We start from the raw sequence: 16951 nt of genomic DNA, 5'->3' as shown, positions 1-16951 counted from the left end.
TATGTGAAATAATAATTCACTAGATGGGCTTAAAAGCAGACTAGACATTGTAGAAGAAAAGACCAGTTACACAGCAACACAAACGATCCAAGTTGAAGCACTGAGAAAAAAAGTAGACTAAAAATAAAAAACACCAAGCCTCAATGACCTGTGGAGACAATTGTGTGGGCATACAAACTTGTAATTAGAAGGAGTGGGAGGGAAGAAAAATATATTTAAAGAAATATTGGCTAAAATTTTCTGAATCTGATGAAAACTATAAATCCACAGACTCAAGAAGTTCAAGTAGGATAAACACAAAGAAAACCACACCAAGGCATATTATGAACAAATTGCTGAAAATAACTGATAATGGAGAAGAAATCTTAAAAGCAGATAGGGGGAAAGATACATTACATACAGGGGAACAAAGATAAGAATAATGATCATCTTCTCATCAGAAACAATGTAGGCCAGGCGAGGTGGCTCACGCCTATTACAGCGGGTGGATCACTTGAGGTCAGGAGTTTGAGACCAAACTGGCCAACATGGTAAAACTCCGTCTCTACTAAAAACACAAAAATTAGCCAGGTGTGGTGGCATGTGACTGTAGTCCCAGCTAGTCAGGAGGCTGAGGCAGGAGAATTACTTAAACTCAGGAGGTGGAGGTTGCAGTGGGCCCAAGATCATGGCACTGCACTCCAGCCTGGACGATGGAGTGAGACCCTGTCTCAAAAAAAAGAAAGAAAAGAAAAGAGAGGGGAGGGGAGGGAAGGGGAGGGGAGAGCAGGAAAAGGAAAGAAAAGAAGGAAGGAAGGAAGGAAGAAAGGGAGGGAGGGAGGGAGGAAGGGAGGGAAGAAAGAAAGAAGGCCAAAGACAATAAAATAACTATTTAAAATGCTAAAAGAAAAAAATTGTCAGCCTAGAATTCTGTGTCTGGTAAAAAGTTGAAGATGACATTTTCAGACAAATAAAGCAGACAGAATTTCTTGCCAGACAACCTGTTCTACAAAATAATGATAAAGTTTTTCAGGCTGAAGGAAACTGATGCCAGATAGAAACTAGGATCTACACAAACAAACAAGGAGTGTGAAAATTATAAATAAGTGTGTCTAAAAAAAAAGGCTTTGACAATTTGGGGCCGGGCGCGGTAGCTCACGGCTGTAATCTCAGCACTTTGGGAAGCCAAGGTGGGAGGATCACTTGAGGTCAGGTGTTAGAGACCAGCCCGGCCAACATGGTGAAACCCCATCTCTACTAAAAATACAAAAAATTAGCTGGGTGTGGTGGCATGCACCTGCAACCCCAGCTACTCGGGAGGCTGAGGCAGGAGAATCACTTGAACCTGGGAGGCAGAGGTTTCAGTGAGCCAAGATTGCACCACTGCACTCCAGTCTGGGTGACACAGCGAGACTCTGCCTCAAAAAAAAAAAAATAATAATAATAACAATAATAATTTGGATCCCCTACATAATCTCCTCCCTAGAAGGCTTCATTTTAGAGACACACACAAACTTCATCTTTTCTCCTGATATTTGAACATAGGCTTCCACTGTGCCACAGCTACTTGCCTTTTTAGTACTGTTTTCCCTGCATTTATATAGCTAGCCATTAACTAACTACTATGCGTCACACACTGGAGATGCAAAGATAAAGAACATGTGTTGTCTGCCATCAAGAAGCTTAGAGGTCTGGTGGGAAAACAATCAAGCCAACAAAGAGTTAAAGCACAGTACATCCTAACTGTACTCAAATCCTGGCTCTACTCACTTAGCAACTCTGTGACCTTGGGCAACTTACTTAACCTCTCCATGCCTTCGTTTCCACAACTGTAAAATGGGGATAATAGTAGTACTACGGGGTTGTGGTGAGAGAAAATGCTTTAACATGTGTAAACTGGAAGGACAGTGCTTGGGATATAGTCAACACCTAGTAAATATTGGCCATGTTATTACAATGTTGGTTTGCCAAGGAGGTTAGAGGAGCATGGAGAAAGAACATCCAGTGAGAGAGGGAGTGGGATGGGAAGGGAAGATGTTTCAGGGGAAGTGATGCTTTGGCTGACCTTCTGAAGGATAAGTAGGGTTATCAGATAAAGAAGGGAGAGATACTCCAGGTAGAGGTGGCAGCATTCAGCAAGGCATGAAGATGTGCATCAGCATGCGTCAGGAGACCACTGCAAATGTCTTCAGTGATGCTGCAGCCAACAGTGCCTTAGCCCAGGAAATGTTCTGGGGCCTCTCTAGAAGACCTTTTGACTTCTTCCAAGGGCCTCTTACCTCCTCCATAATCTGATCCATTCAGGCTCTGTGGTCTGAGGCGAAAACTGCCCCCAAAAGAGAAGAAAAGGACAGCAAAAAATGAGTTTCAAACACGGAAAGGAACATCCCAAATGTTTATTGTATCCATTCTTTCTCCTAGATGAAAATGTCCCTGAACCTGCTTTTCTCTGTCAACTTAGTCAAACCTAATTAGGCCACTGGGTGTGCCGTGTGTGGTTGCACAGGCTGTGCGATGCACTATTCCAGAGGACAGCATCACAGAGGCTATGACATGAATGCAGCTTCCGCCCCTGGGAGTAGGAAACTGGGTGGCCCTACCTTCACAGCACCTTTATCTAGAAAACTTCTTTCTTTTCTGATATAAGTCTTATGAGAAGGCAAGGCTTAGAAGCTGGTATTGCTTCTGCCCATCTATATCAATAATGCAGAAGGCATGGGCCAGTACCCTGATACCTGGACATATAATTCTAAAACCACACAGTGGGAGATAGGACATGGGCATCAATGCCAGGGTCCAGACCTTCAGTTGAGGAAGCGGGATTAACCAAACCTTGGATTCAGCAGGCATCAATAATTCTAGCCCCAGACTTCTAACACAGTGTTCAACATAGGTGGAACAGATCATGACCACCAAGACTGCACTGTTGACCAAGATCAACATAGGATACCATAAGAATAAGAATACTGGAAACGTACTCTTCTATTTCTTCAGAAGCCTTCCTCCTAAACCTGAAAAAAAAAAAAAGAAAAGACAAGGTTTTTGAGAGCCCACTAGTCTCATGCACCAGGTAGTATCTTGAGGAAGGTTTCAAAAGTGGAGGCAAATTAGTATATCTCAAGTGCTTTATTTGTCTGCAGTCCTCTTTAGAGACAAGCCCCACAACCAGCATGAGAGAACTGAAGATGCTGTAGTGCCTTCTTACAGCTTTATGTCAGCCTCACTCCAAATTGAATTGTTGAGAGTGTAAGTGCAGGTTGAGCGAGTGGCTTAAAATTCAAATAGATACAGATGATTCAGTGCCCTCTTTTCTTTCAGCAATTAACTGACTGATTTATAGAGTGCTTTCTTAGGACTGAGACCCTGGGTCTTATTTGGTGTTGTTAGCTGTCAGCACTTGCGACTTGCAACGAGCAAAAAGGGATGCCCTCGCCTCGCAGTTCAGGCTTCAGACTTTGGAACTGCTTTTCTGTGCCCTTCACACGAAGGACGAGAGGACCTTCTGAGTGATGGTGGGTGAGGAGTGACAGGGCCTGGCTGATACACGCGTATCTACGGTAGTGGTTCTCACACGTCAGGGTGCATAAGAACCATCCGCGGGGCCTGTTAGATACACAGATTGGTGGGCCTGGCAGGCAGATTTCTGAATCAGCTGGTCTGGGTGGGTGGGGGCAGCCCAGGAATATGCATTTTTAAATTCTAATCTAAGTGGGTCACTACTCACACTCTGAGAAACACTGATGTGAAGTTTTCTAATAAGACTGGCGAAATGTTGATGATTATTAAAGTTGAATATTGGGTACATGGAGATTACATTTTTGTATGTCTGAAAACTTCCACTATTCTGTTATCGTAGGGTTTTTTGTTTGTTTGTTTTAAATGAGTTATTTGAAGTCAGAAATCTAGCACCATGATGAGCAAGAGCAAAGGATGGGGGCAAAGGGCGGCAAATGGCCTGGAGGCAGGATGTAGACCTTGACAGGGTGGGCCACCAGCCTTGCCAGTAAGAATTGGTTTCGAGGAGCCAACCAGCAATTCTTGCAAAACGCAAATAACTCCCCCTGCCGAAAGTAGAATTCTACATTCATTTTTTTTTTGTCAATTAAAAAATAAAAATTTCAGCCAGGCACAGTGGCTCACGCCTGTAATTCTAATACTTTGGGAGGCCAAGGCAGGTGGATCATTTGAGGTCAGGAGTTTGAGACCAGCCCGGCCAACATGGTGAAACCCCATCTCTACTAAACATACAAAAATTAGCCAGGTATGGTGGTGGGCACCTGTAATCCCAGCTACTCAGAGGCTGAGACAGGAGAATCGCTTGAACACGGAAGGTGGAGGTTGCGGTGAGCCAAGATCACGCCATTTCACTCCAGCCTGGCAACAGAGTGAGACTCTGTCTCAAAAAAAATTAATAATATAAAATAAAAAAATTAAAAATGATTTTAAAAAGTAAGTCAAAGTTTAAATAGACTGCTTTCCATGGAATTTAGACTCTATCAACTGTACTATTTTTAAAAAGAAAGAATGACGGCTGAAGTGAGGTGGGAGAATGGGTAGGTCAAGCTGGAAGAACAGGGTATAACAACTCTAAGGGAATCTCCCAGGCTGCAGTTTCTGACCCTTAAAGAGAGAAAAAGGAGACTCAGCAATGAAGGTTATGAGGGCAGAGGGAGACAGAATGGGTAGTGGGAGGCACCAAAGAGAAACCACTGCAGGGTGCCCAGGGCATCCCCAGCCTGGTGTTGCTGGATGCTATAGGCTTCCAATGCCTATTCTAAGTAAACGGAATCCTAAAGGAAGAGCACCCAGTAGCCATCAAAGCCACCTTCTGTCTGTGTGGGAGGACAGAAGCTGTCTTCCCAGTTCACGCCGTCCCCAAGGACCAATGCCTCTAATTGTCCTCATGAAGTTAAACTCTATACCCCCATTGTCCGAATGACACAGCTAATGTCACCAAGGGTAGATGTGCTTGGATGAAAACAGGGATAAAAGAAGAATCCCGGGATTAAAGAGGCTAGGAAGAAAGGCTGGCGCCTTCGTTGTGTACATAAGAGACATATTCGTCTCCAATTACCCTCAGGAGTTATGACCGAATCGTTCCTTCCCTACACAATGTGCGGTGGCAAAACCAGTGGCGATTCTGTCTGAAGGAAACAATAATGATAATGCTAATCTTTGGGGGGAGGCTGATTAATTGCCATTTATCCACTCAACATCCAAAAGGGGGATGAGTTTAATATTCAGCTTAATTGCTGCTGAGCCCACATCCTGCTCTCTCTCACTCTAGGGGGAGCCCAAGGACTCTCCCCTCTCCCTTTTCTCCCAACAGAGGAAGGAAGAAAGATCAAATGGAGTCCTCAAGGACGGGCAGCAGGGATGCCCTCAGGTGGCGTGTTCTCTCTCATTCTCTCTCTCTGCCAGAAATAACGGGTTCTGGGAGCGCACTGAGTGGGATGGTGCGCCCTGCCTCTGATCTGGGTCACAGACCGAACACTGGCCGCTTCCCAGCCTTACCTAGCCTGCAGATGAGTTTGGTCTAAACCATACTGCTGTCTATTTTTTGTTTTGTTCTGTTTTAATGTAAATTCATTGCCAAAATGGGGAGATTTTGTATAAAAATCCAAATTTCTGGACTCTAACTTTTTAGTTTAACTTTTTAGCCTGGCAATACTGGACGTGCAGTGGATGAACCTGAGCTCCCCCGACCCCGCACTGCTCCCAAACACTGGGGGTCCAGAACTAGTCCTGAATTACATGATCTGCACTGCTGGTTTTCCAATAGGAGTGAGGAGGCTGGCAAAGTACGTCTTGTAGCTATCAAATATGAGGAGGCAAAAAGACAAAGTGGGGAGCGTGTTTTAGGAAAACTGGCAGAGTATATTTCTTTATAGAAATGCGAACATGCAAATAATTTGTGTATGTATCTCAAGAATATGATTGAAGGTACCATTCTGAAATAAAACCCCATTTCACAGATTTACTTTATCTGCCTGGTCCTCAAAGGCACCTCAGGCTAGTGCAGTGACAAGGAGCCCAGCAAAAGACACAGAATCTAGCACGATGTTTTTTAAACTTCAGGTCATGACCCACTAGTGAGCCATGAAACCAATTTAGTGGCTCACCACCAGCTTTCCTTTCCTTTTAAAATTTTTCTTTCATCTTTCTTTTTTAATAGCACAGAAAACACCATGTGCTGAAAATAGTAAGAATAGGTATTATGTAAACGTTTTGTTTCCTGTTTTATATATACACATACCCAGTCATGAAGTATATTTTTATTTTTTATTAATTTACTTTTTTTTTTTTTTTTTAGAGACAGGGTCTCACTCTGTGGCCCAGAGTGGAGTGCAGTGTTGAGATCATGGTTCACTGCAGCCTCAAACTCCTGAGCTCATGTTATCCTCCCACCTCAGCCTCCTGAGTAGCTGGGACTACAAGTGCGTGCCACCGTGCCTGGCTAATTTTTTTTCTATTTTTCGTAGAAACAGGGTCTCACTGTATTATTGTCCAGGCTGTTCTTAAACTCCTGACCTCAAGCAATTCTCCTGCTTTTGCCTCCCAAAGCACTGGGATTCAGGCATGGGCCACTGTGCTCAGCCCTGACTGTATTTTTAAACTACTGGTGACAGGTTAAAAACAAACAAGCAAGCAAACAAACAAGAACCTAAAACACAGTAGTCTACCACAGTCCACAGGGTAGGGAATCAGAGAAGAATCTGATATGGAAGTTCTGCCTCCCAGACTGTGTGAGGACAGAGGTTGAGGTAAAGAATTATGGGTCCTGGAGCACCTCTTCAGAGACACTTCATTCCCAACTTCTGAGGAAACTGAGGCTGTCGATGAGGCTTGTGTGACCTGGGCCCAGCCCTCTGACAGGCTGTCTGCAGAGCTGAGATCAGTATAGCCTTGGGCTGCCGGTTTATTTCTGTACTCAGGGCCCCTGTGCCTTTTTCCCCAAAAGTGGCTATTAGAAGTTTGGGGAACCTGGCAAATCATAATTCCAGCGAGATCACCTCACACAGAGCACTTTTCAATACTCTTCAAAGATATTCACATCTACAAACACTACCTCGGCTGAGTTCTGGAGAAGAGGAAAAGCAGGTTTCAGCAGCACAATTTTATACACAGAGAGGGACGCTGGGCACTGCGGCTGTGGGCTTCACCCAAATCACAGAGCTAGTTAGTGATGAGGCTGAAACTAGAATCCATGTCTCCCAACTTTCACCCTAGATTCCAAACACTTTGCCTCAAGCCTTTTCAAAGGAAGATACCAGTTGATTATCTAATATCCCTAAGGCACCCAGACATCTGCTTGGATTTACTGTGTAGACGGTCCCTTCTTGACTTCCTCTCCTTATGGAAGGCACGATATGGTATAGACAGCAAATTGGAAGCTGGAGAGAATCTTTTAAATTAGTCATTCTTCAACAGTGGTGCACAAGACTCACTCCCGGAAGCTTTTTCAGTGTACATGGGCTGGGCTTACTCCTAATCCCCCTGAGGTAGTAACTTCCAGAAATGGGACCTAGTCACGTAGACGAGACTCCCTGCCCTAAGCCTTGAGACATTCAGCTGAATACTCCAGTTGCTAAGCAGCAAAACTGAAACTTATTTGCCTTCTCCTCCTGAGTTGCCTACTTTCTTCTAACAGAAGCATTAATGAACATGGACTTGACCTAAAGGATGAGAGGAGGAAGAAATAGCAAGGGGCCTGAATGGTCCACTAGGCGAAGTCTCTGTTCCTGAGTGATCCTGAAATTCACGCCCAAGTACGTGGTGTTCATGAAAACTAAGCAGGTGTTCTCCACCACACCAGGCCCAGAGCAATCCAGATCCGATTAGAGATGCTCGTTCAATATTCAAAATGTAAAACACAGAGGTTGCTGAATCAGCACTTTGAAAAGTTAATTAAATGCCAGGTTTCTTTTTAAGAGCTACTCCATCACTCACTGATTGCTTTGGCCATTTTGCAGAATGAAGTTTTAACCTGGGACAGTGACAGTAAACGTTCTCTCTCACCTCCGCCTCGTGGAGCAGGGTGAGGGAGCAAAGACTGGCTTCCCCTCCCCACATCACGGCGGGCTGATGGCCCTTTCCAAATTGCCTACAATGCTCAGCCACGAAGCTGCCAAGGACTCAGAAGCTTGGCTTCTCAGGTAGACGATGTGAAGGTGAAGGCGGTTGTCTTGCTGTTGTGACCTGCATTTAAAGCCCAGTACCTCAGCTCCACACTCACCCAGTCCCCTCCTGGTCTTCATCCCAGCTTCTCTCTGACCTACGCTTAGCCTCTCCTGCCTGGCTCAGCGCACCCACTCTCAACTCTCAGGGGAAAGAAAGCCCAGTCCCAGGCCTCAGCCCACCCTTCCTTTGTGCTGTCCCTTCCCCTACAAACCTGCCCTAAGAAGGATGACGACTGATGACAACAGTCAACATTTACTGAGCTTGTTAGGCACCAGCCACTGTCATTATAGTATTTATAATACTATTATACAATTATATAATCACATATGTCCTATACAGTATACATTATCTTATTTCAGTATTATAGTACCTTATTTTATTCTCTCTGTTTCACAGAGGAGGAGCTCAAGAGAGGTAAGTAACCTGCCTAAGGTTACCTACCTAGAAAGTGGTAGGGCCAGAATGCAAGCAGGGTGTCTGACTCCAAAGCTCAGTTCCCAACCCTTACACCATGGAGACATGCGGGCATTTCAACAGCATGGGAAATGCTCCTCTGCTTCAAATCCAACTAATATTTTCAGGACGGGGACAACTTTTCAACTTATAGTAGGGCTGTAGCTTTGTCAGTCCTGATGATCTGGTAGTTAATGTTGGTTTAATTGTTCTGTGATTTATTATATGTTTTATTTACAACGCAACAGTGTGCATCATGGCAAAAAAGAGATCCCGTCTAGCTAAGTCACCTTTCTCTCCATATTCCTCCCTTTTTGAAATTCTTTTGCTCAAATGTAATCCCTTTCTTTGGCATTTGGAGCCCACACTGACATTTGATGGTGTGATTTGGGCAGCTGAGCACAAGCTGGATCCCAGTGGCACATCTGTGACTTCAGCCACATGGGACCATGGCAGAATCTTGGATCCTCATAGTTTTATTCCTGCCTGCAGGGTCTGTCTCCTCCCTGCTGCATCAGGGGGCCTGATCTGGCCATCATGATCAAGTGGGACTAGCAGGTAGTTATGACCCCCAACTGCAGGGACCCCATGAACTTCTGGGGAAGAGGCCGCAAAACAACCTGGATTCCCTTCACCAGACAGAAGAGGCCTTAACTGCTGCTACATGGGTTATGTGCTGAAGGGTAAAAGGCAGCCCTAATGTAGACATCATCTCAGTTAAAATGTTTCTCTCGAGTTTAATGGAATGCTGCAGAGATCTAAATGGAGATAAAGTACCACGGCTCAGAGAACAGCCAGGATGCTATCTTTATGCAGCATGACGATGTTCAGTGGTTAATTAGACACCGTTAACCTATTTTAGCAGGGGACATAACCGAGATAAATGGGGGGAAGCGTCCTTGAAGTCTCTTAATATCCACAGCACATACTGGACCCTAGACCCACCTCCCTGCTGCAAGGCAGAACAGGCTTAAAATAGACCAAAGTGCCAAGCACCTGGAGCCTTGCCTGTGCCCGTGGAAGGCCCTATGCGAGTCCATCCCTCAGGGATCACTCCGACCTGGGGAGGAATGTGAAGGGTTTGGATGAATGGTTCTGACTATAACTTGTTGCAGGTGAAAGAAACGCCAAAGCCATAGGAAGGCACCTGCATGATTCCCATTACAAAAGAGACAAAACTGCAGCCAGGGGCCAAAGGCATGAAGAAAAACTGGCCAGGGGAAGAGCAGGAAAGGGATACCAACTACGTTGATGCCAAAGCTACTTTACGTTTTTAAAATGTCAAGTGAAAATTTCTTCCTCTGGAGGAAAAAAAAATCAAAATGCCATTTTCTTGCAAGGTTTTCTACCCTCATAATTTTTAAATGTCCAAGAAAAATCTCACAGTTGCCTCCAAACCTCATTGAGGTAAATTTTACCAAGGCATGAGAGAGAGAAGGCAATATTCCCGGATCATCTAATGCCACCAACAAATCCAGAACCAAGGCTCTACTTTATAAATGTGTGAAGCGCCAAATGAGCCTTTGCAGTGAAAACCCAAATGTGAGGAAAGGAGAAATCTGCCATTGTCATCTTGACCACACTGCTCATTCAATCCCAGGCGGTACACTGGATAATTGGGGTCCCTCTGCTCTAAGCTGCCCCCACACCTGCAATACTCATTAAAAGCTAGATATTTCTCATGAACTGAAGTTTTCCTTGTCCAACAGATTTCTCCTCATTTAAATCTCCCCTGAAAGCTGAAGTCACCACCCTCTTTCCCCTCAGTTCCTAGTTCTTGCCACTCATGTGTTTAGCATCTAGTATATGCCGCTAGGTACCGTATTTTCTTCCTTCTTTTAAAACAGGCAGGTATTCCCAAACACCCAAATTTTGGCACTCTGGGGTTTTAGGTCACGCTAGATCATATTTAGCTCCTGCCAGCACAGTTCATCAGTAAGATGTCTGGTAGACTGATAAAAAACTCATGCCCATGTCCTCTCTTTACACTGCCAAGGCCTAGTGAATCACAAGGCAATTCCTGGGAGAATGTTGCCCCCTGCTGCTCACATTAAAAATGACAGCTTTGTTTTGCTTCAAACTAAATGTGTGAAAAAAGGTTGAAATACACAGAAACGCTTTAAGTAGCTACAGTTATGGGAACATATAAAATGTAATATGCCTGCTATCAAGAAAAGGCAGCAGAGTTTAGAACTCTAGAGGTTTTAGGCCTCTCAAATGAACATTTTTTTATTCAGGAAACCATTACTGGATCACTAATCATCTACTAGGCAGTGAGAGGTGTTGGGAATTGGGGATCTTTTGCTCAAGATTTTACAATCTGGTAGGAGAAAAGAACATTACAGAAATAACACTAACACCTCCATAAACTTACATACTGTAAGGCCAAAAAGACTCTCACCACCAGATGGGTACAGTGGTGTGCACCTGCAATCCCAGATACTCAAGAGACTAAGGTGGGAGAATCACTTCAGCCCACGAGTTTAAGACCAGCCTAAGCAACACAGCGAGACCTCATCTCAAAAACAAACAAACAAAACCCAAGAAAACAAACAAAAGACTCCCACCACATCTAAACACTCCCACCACATCCAAACACTCCCACCACATCCAAACACTCCCACCACATCCAAACACTCCCACCACATCCAAACTGTCAGCTGCTAGATGAAGAAGTGGAGACCAGGAGTCCTCAAAGAGATCTAATGAAGGCTCCGAAGCCAGTGGACGCAGTGCTGGACCTGGAAACTGAGGTTCACAATCCCTCATTCTACTGAGCCCCAGATTTGACAGGACAAGTGAGGAAGGTGTAAGCAAACTGTCACAGGAGCACTAAAGAGGGAACCAGCCATTCTAGCTGGGGATCTGCGGAGGCTTCATGGAAGCCTTGCCAATGGAGAGATGAGGAGGCTTGCAATTGGCAGAAAAGCTGCAGGAGGGAAACCACTTGAACAGAGGTCAGAGGCACGCAGGGGCCGAGGTGTTCGGAAAACAGAAGGGGACATGGTGTGGCTGAAATAAGGAAAAGGTGGTGGCTGGAGATGAGAATGGCGTCAGGGCTGAGTGGGTAAGCAATAAGACCAAATAAGTTGGTATTACTGGTGTCAACTCTATAAATACATACACTGACATTGATCAGGGATCAGGAGGGATTTTGGGGCTTGAAATTAACCATGGGTTCTTTGCTTTCCCCCTTCAAGTTACTTATGCCCACATATAGAGACCTCAATGATCTAATATTATGCAACTTACCTTGTATCCTGCAGTACAAAAGCAGCACAGAGCAGTTAAATGGAAGAAGTTCTTATTCTTCCCACTGGGAGAAAGAAGGGGGTTGGGGGTGGGGAGAAGCAGCTAAGAAGAACCGCTGTATGAGTGTTCCCCAAATGTCTGCCATTTCCAAGTGCCACCTACACCAATTTTGCTATAGCTATGTACTTTCTGCAACCACTTAGCATTTTCTTTAAATTGATTCCTTGGTTTTAATACATTTTTTTTAAAAGAAAACTCTATATCTTCATGGAAAGCTATCATCACCAGCCATAGGGAAATAATTGTAAAAAAAAAACCACACACAGCTTTTTAAAAACTACAAACTTTATTAGCTAGACATTGCTGTTTGTCAAAAATCCAAGAGCGTACGGCCTATTTTGTATTAAAAGGGGAGATTAGTAGGGTTAGAGAAGTGTTAAAGAAACACTGGCTGTAAATGGAGACTTTTCCATTGGCATGATCAGAGGATGCGAAAGCTAGTGGAAAAGAATAACTTTGGGACTAAACACGAATCTTGGGAAAACCGAGCTACAAGGATGGAAGATGGAGATAAACGAGACTGGATGTGGTGACTGAGACTAGTAGAAACCATGTGCCACAAGTCAAGGGACAAACTTCTCAGTGCTTCTGGAAACCTTTATTTCAATTCATGTTTAATTGCTGGAGTGGATCTTTTACTTTTCCTGTACAGAAGTTTCTGCTCTATAATGGGGAAACCTGTAAAGATTTCCTTCTAGTAACTAACCCACCATCTTCTCTGCTTCTGTTCTTTTACATTCTGTGATTTCCCCGAAACCCCATAAATACACTGAGACTCACCCAAGTCATGAGGTACATGAAGAGAAGGTGCCTCAGTTCTGGTTGCCGGCATGCGAGCCACTGGGGGAGCACAGGACCATGTGTGGCAGCCTCCTGGGAGGCTCAGGGCCCACCCTGGTGAATCCCTGGTAAATAAGAACCAATGGCACCCTGCCACTTCAACACGTGGGCTCTTTTACAATGGGTGCTGTGAAACCTGGAGAAACTGGTGTAGCCATCAGTATTCAGCTCTGGTGGGGGCAGCATGGGTCAAAAAGTAAAATCACTGACCGACCCACTAGACCAGAAAAAACTCGGATGATGTGAGGGGCCTCCATTTCCTATGCATATTTATACCTATGTGTGCCCAACCTGTTTCATCTATATTAAAATTGCTGTTGGGTACTTCTCCATACAGGACTCAAAAGAAAAGGAAAGAAGTAGGTGTGATGTTCACAGATGCATTTTATTTTTGAGAGACCGAATCCATCAAAGGGAGAACAAGGAGATCGTTTATGTTCGGAGAATTTTAACCAATGGTTGGCCTCTCTAATCATTCCCTCCTGGCTTTCAGCTGCTCACTCTGCAAAGCAGCAGGTCCCCCTTAGCAGAGACTGGCTGGCTCAGGGGACACAACTTTTTTCCTTGGAAGTTTTTTTGTTCAATAAGATTGCTTCATACGATCAACATCTCAATTCTGTGAGGGTCCCAGAGGATAGCAGTAAAGACAATTTTATTCTAACAGACTCACTCTTGCACAAATAGTATAGTGCATGGCCTTTTTGTGAACTTGAGATAAATGCGTGCAGCGCTCAAGGTTTGAGAATGGGCATGGCTGCAGAACGAGAGGCACATTCTATTATACTAATTAGCTGTACGACCTTGGGCAGTGGGGCAAGGTGACATTTAAGGGCCTTTCTAACTCTAAGATTCTATAACTCAGTGTCACTTAACCTCCCTAGTTCTCATTTTCTCCATCTCCAAACGGAAGGGACCAGACTCCATAGCTCCTCAGGTCTCTCCCCAGCTCTGTGAATGATCACCAACCCTGCCTCCCCTTGATTCTGGCCCCCACCCACATCTGTTCCCCATTAATACTGCTCTCCATTCTGACAACCCCCACGCAGTCCCTTCCTTGCAACTGGTTTATCCAGCCCTAAAAATCTCAATCAAGACAGTGTAGTGTGCAGGTTTGGAAACTGCAATGACAAAAAAAAAAAAAAAAAAAAAAAAAAAAGGAGGGAGGGAAGGAACAGAGGGAGGAAGGCAGGCGGACAGGCGGGCAGGCGGGCGGGCAGTCCTGCCTCTTCCCTTTTTCAATTACTTTTAGGCAAAACAAAGTTGACCCAAACTCTCTTCCTACTTAAGAATTTAAGGCATTTTCCTCCTTGTTCTGTTTCTCTTTTTCTTAGCTGTTGTCAGACCTGCTACAACTTTCCCGATTGCACACAGAAATGTTACTTCCCCTTTATACTCCTCTCCTAAACAGTTAACCTGCTCTTAACATTTCCATTTGTTTTCTTCCTGCTTAATATGACTTCTTTATTTCCTTTCTCTCCAAGCAGCTGGAAAGAGGATAGCTACATAGACCTGCTAAACCTTCCAAACAGAGGGAACTCAGAAACCAACCTTCCTATTCCCCACGTCAGAGAGGACTCTAAGAACCCCAGGCTCAATCACTCAGAATCAGGCCAGCCAAGGTATACGTGCTGAGCTCTAATCTCAGGCCCCAATTTAAACAACTAGCTTGAAGCCAGTGGTTCTGAGTATGGGCTCCAGATTCAGAGGGTGCTATGGTTTGAATATATGTGGCCCCTCCAAAACTGATGTTGAAACTTAATCCCCAATGCAACAGTATTCAGGAGGTGACAAGGCCATGAGGACTCCACCCTCAGGGATGGGATTAGTCCCTTATCGAAGGGCTGGTGGGTAGCTAGTCCCTGTTGCCCTTCTGCCTTCTGCCATGTGAGTCCATAGCAGCAAGGCGTCTTGGAAGTATAAAGTAGCCCTCACCAGACACTGAATCTGCTAGTGCCTTGATCTCAGACTTCCCAGACTCCAGAACTGTGAGACATACATTTCCATTATTTATAAACTACCCAGACTGTGGTACTTTGTTATAGCAGCAGGAATTGGCTACAGGTTCAGAACAAAGTTTCATAGGTTCTGGCTTCAGAACAAAGTTTCATCATTCATTAGCTGCATGCTCTTGGGCAAGTCACTTTAAACTCTGCCAAGCTGGTGATAATATCAAATTCTACTTCACAAAGTTGTTCTAAGAATCAAGTAAGTTAATTCAGGCAAAGCATTTTGCATAGAACTTGGCACACAGGAAGTGCTCGGTGAACAGTGGCTGTTGCTACCACCATCATTATTGTGGTGATGGTGGTCCTCATCCAGTCTCTTCCCTGTGCTGCTTGTCCTTGCTTGAGGCGTCTTTCTCCTCAATCCTGTAACTGATCCCCACCCTGAGATGGGTGCTGGCTGGGTGTGCCCAGGGGAGTGGCTACATACTTTTTGCTTCTGGGGACCCACCACTTCCCCTGCTTGCACATATTGCTGCCTCCCTTGCTGAACCTGTCCAGGCCACCCTCACTGGCAAGTCCAGCAGCCTGCCCTCGCCACCTGACCTGTTGACCTCATCTACAGACCCCCAGCCCCACATGAGAAACATTTTGTCCCGCTCACAAAGCCTCCCCACCAGCTGGCCACTGCTTTCCACAACACAATTAATTTACCGCTCAATTTCTCAGCAGGTAGCCCTCTCATTTTTTTCCATCTTCTGCTTTACTTTTTCTGCCTCTTGGTTCCCTTTCTTCATTTCAGTCACTTCTGTTTATTCCTGTCTAAAAAGCAACTTTTTCTGGCTTTCACATCTTTCTAAAGGATTCTCCACCTCTGGGAAGCTTCTAGAATTAGGTGAAATGGTTTCTGCACTACCTACACACCTAACCCTCCACATCACATGACACGGTCTTTATAGTAGGGCAGTCTCATCCAGTGACTTCTGAAACTCAGCTCAATAGGGTCAGACCACAGAAAATAGCTTGGCATCCACCCAAAGTCGTCTCTCCCATCTTGATTCAAATACCAGTTTTGTTTGGGGTGACAATGAGCCCAACTAAAAATCTGTTTCCTAGCCTCTCTGGGGCTGAGGGGTAGACCCGTGAGAAAGATGCAGCACATTCTTCTCCCTCACCTCCAAAAAACAAATTCTTGCTAAGAAAGAGCCCTTCACCGTCACTTTCACATCACTCTTTCTTCTGCCTGGAAAACAGAGGTGAGGCTTGGCAGTATAGCAGCCATCCCACAACCAGGAGGCACGAGTATGGTGACAAAGGCCCACACGCTAAGGATGGTGGGGCAGAAAGGGAAAGAGCTCCATCCCTCCTGGCTCTGGGGGTGCCTACAGCCCCGGGCTGCTAAGCCCTGGACCTCTCCTTTTGTGAGACAAACTCCTTTCTGTTTAAGCTTCTGTTAATGGGATTTTCTGTTGACTGCAGATTTTTAACTCCAATTACTATAGCACATCTCAAATGAGAACTCATTCTAGTCAGGAAGGAATACAAATCCTATGGAAAAAGCAACCTCACATAATTATAATTAGTTAACCTTCATATATGGTTTCAGAAGAGAAAGCAATGATTTGAAATGGATGCAGGAGGAGAAGAATTCTAAGGATGCGAATGAGACACATTGCCAGTATCTGCTAGAGAAAAAGGTGGCAAACCCAGGGGAAAAAGATGAGCAGACCCTCTCCACAACTTTGTCTAGCCTGAAAAGAGAATTCTTGCTATAAAGAATGAGGATGAGTGAGCCCTTAAGAAGAGTGTGTTATTGTGATTTATAATAAGAAATACATATTTAGTCTTCATCCAAATACAGATGACCCTTGAACAATGTGGGTGTTGGGGCACAGACCCCCCATACAGTTGAAGTTTAACTTAACCACATACAGCCTACCGTTGACTGGAAACCTCACTAGTAACATAGTCAATTAATACATATTTTGTACGTTATATGTGCTATATACTGTATTACAATAAAGTAAGCTAGAGGAAAATCAGAAAGAAGAAAAATGTATTTACTACTCATTAAGTGGAAATGGATCAGGAGGAGGAGGAAGAGGAGCGGTTGGCCTTGCTGTCTCAGGGGTGGTGGAGGCAGAAGAAAATCCTCCTATAAGTGGACTTTCTCAGTTCTAAAGGCCAACTGTAAATATTTGGTTTCCTGGCACATAGCTCCTAAAACCCTTGGAATCTCCAAA

At 44.6% G+C, this 16951-nt stretch overlaps 1 protein-coding gene across 6 annotated transcripts in view; it reads right to left on the bottom strand.

Moving 5' to 3' along the window:
• The window catches only part of IFT43 (intraflagellar transport 43), a 98513-nt gene that overhangs the window by 22557 nt on the left and 59005 nt on the right, over window positions 1–16951 (bottom strand). For 5 of the 6 annotated variants that reach the window (XR_008539053.2, XR_008539052.2, XM_001162208.7 and 2 more), the window contains exons 4-5: window positions 2958–2990; window positions 2259–2305 (exon numbers count right to left, since the gene is read on the bottom strand). The exons of the other annotated variant lie outside the window; for it this stretch is intronic. Coding sequence is in view for 3 of the 5 variants with exons in the window: in XM_001162208.7 (XP_001162208.2) it covers window positions 2259–2305; window positions 2958–2990 (80 nt within the window). In the remaining 2 variants the exon portion in view is untranslated. The remainder of the gene's footprint in view (window positions 1–2258; window positions 2306–2957; window positions 2991–16951) is intronic. 6 annotated transcript variants of the gene reach the window in all.

Source organism: Pan troglodytes, chromosome 15, assembly GCF_028858775.2.
Source record: "Pan troglodytes isolate AG18354 chromosome 15, NHGRI_mPanTro3-v2.0_pri, whole genome shotgun sequence".
In the NCBI taxonomy this organism is placed as follows: Eukaryota; Metazoa; Chordata; class Mammalia; order Primates; family Hominidae; genus Pan; species Pan troglodytes.
The sequence above is the reverse complement of the archived record's forward strand: the minus strand, read 5'-3'. Positions and strand labels throughout refer to the sequence as shown.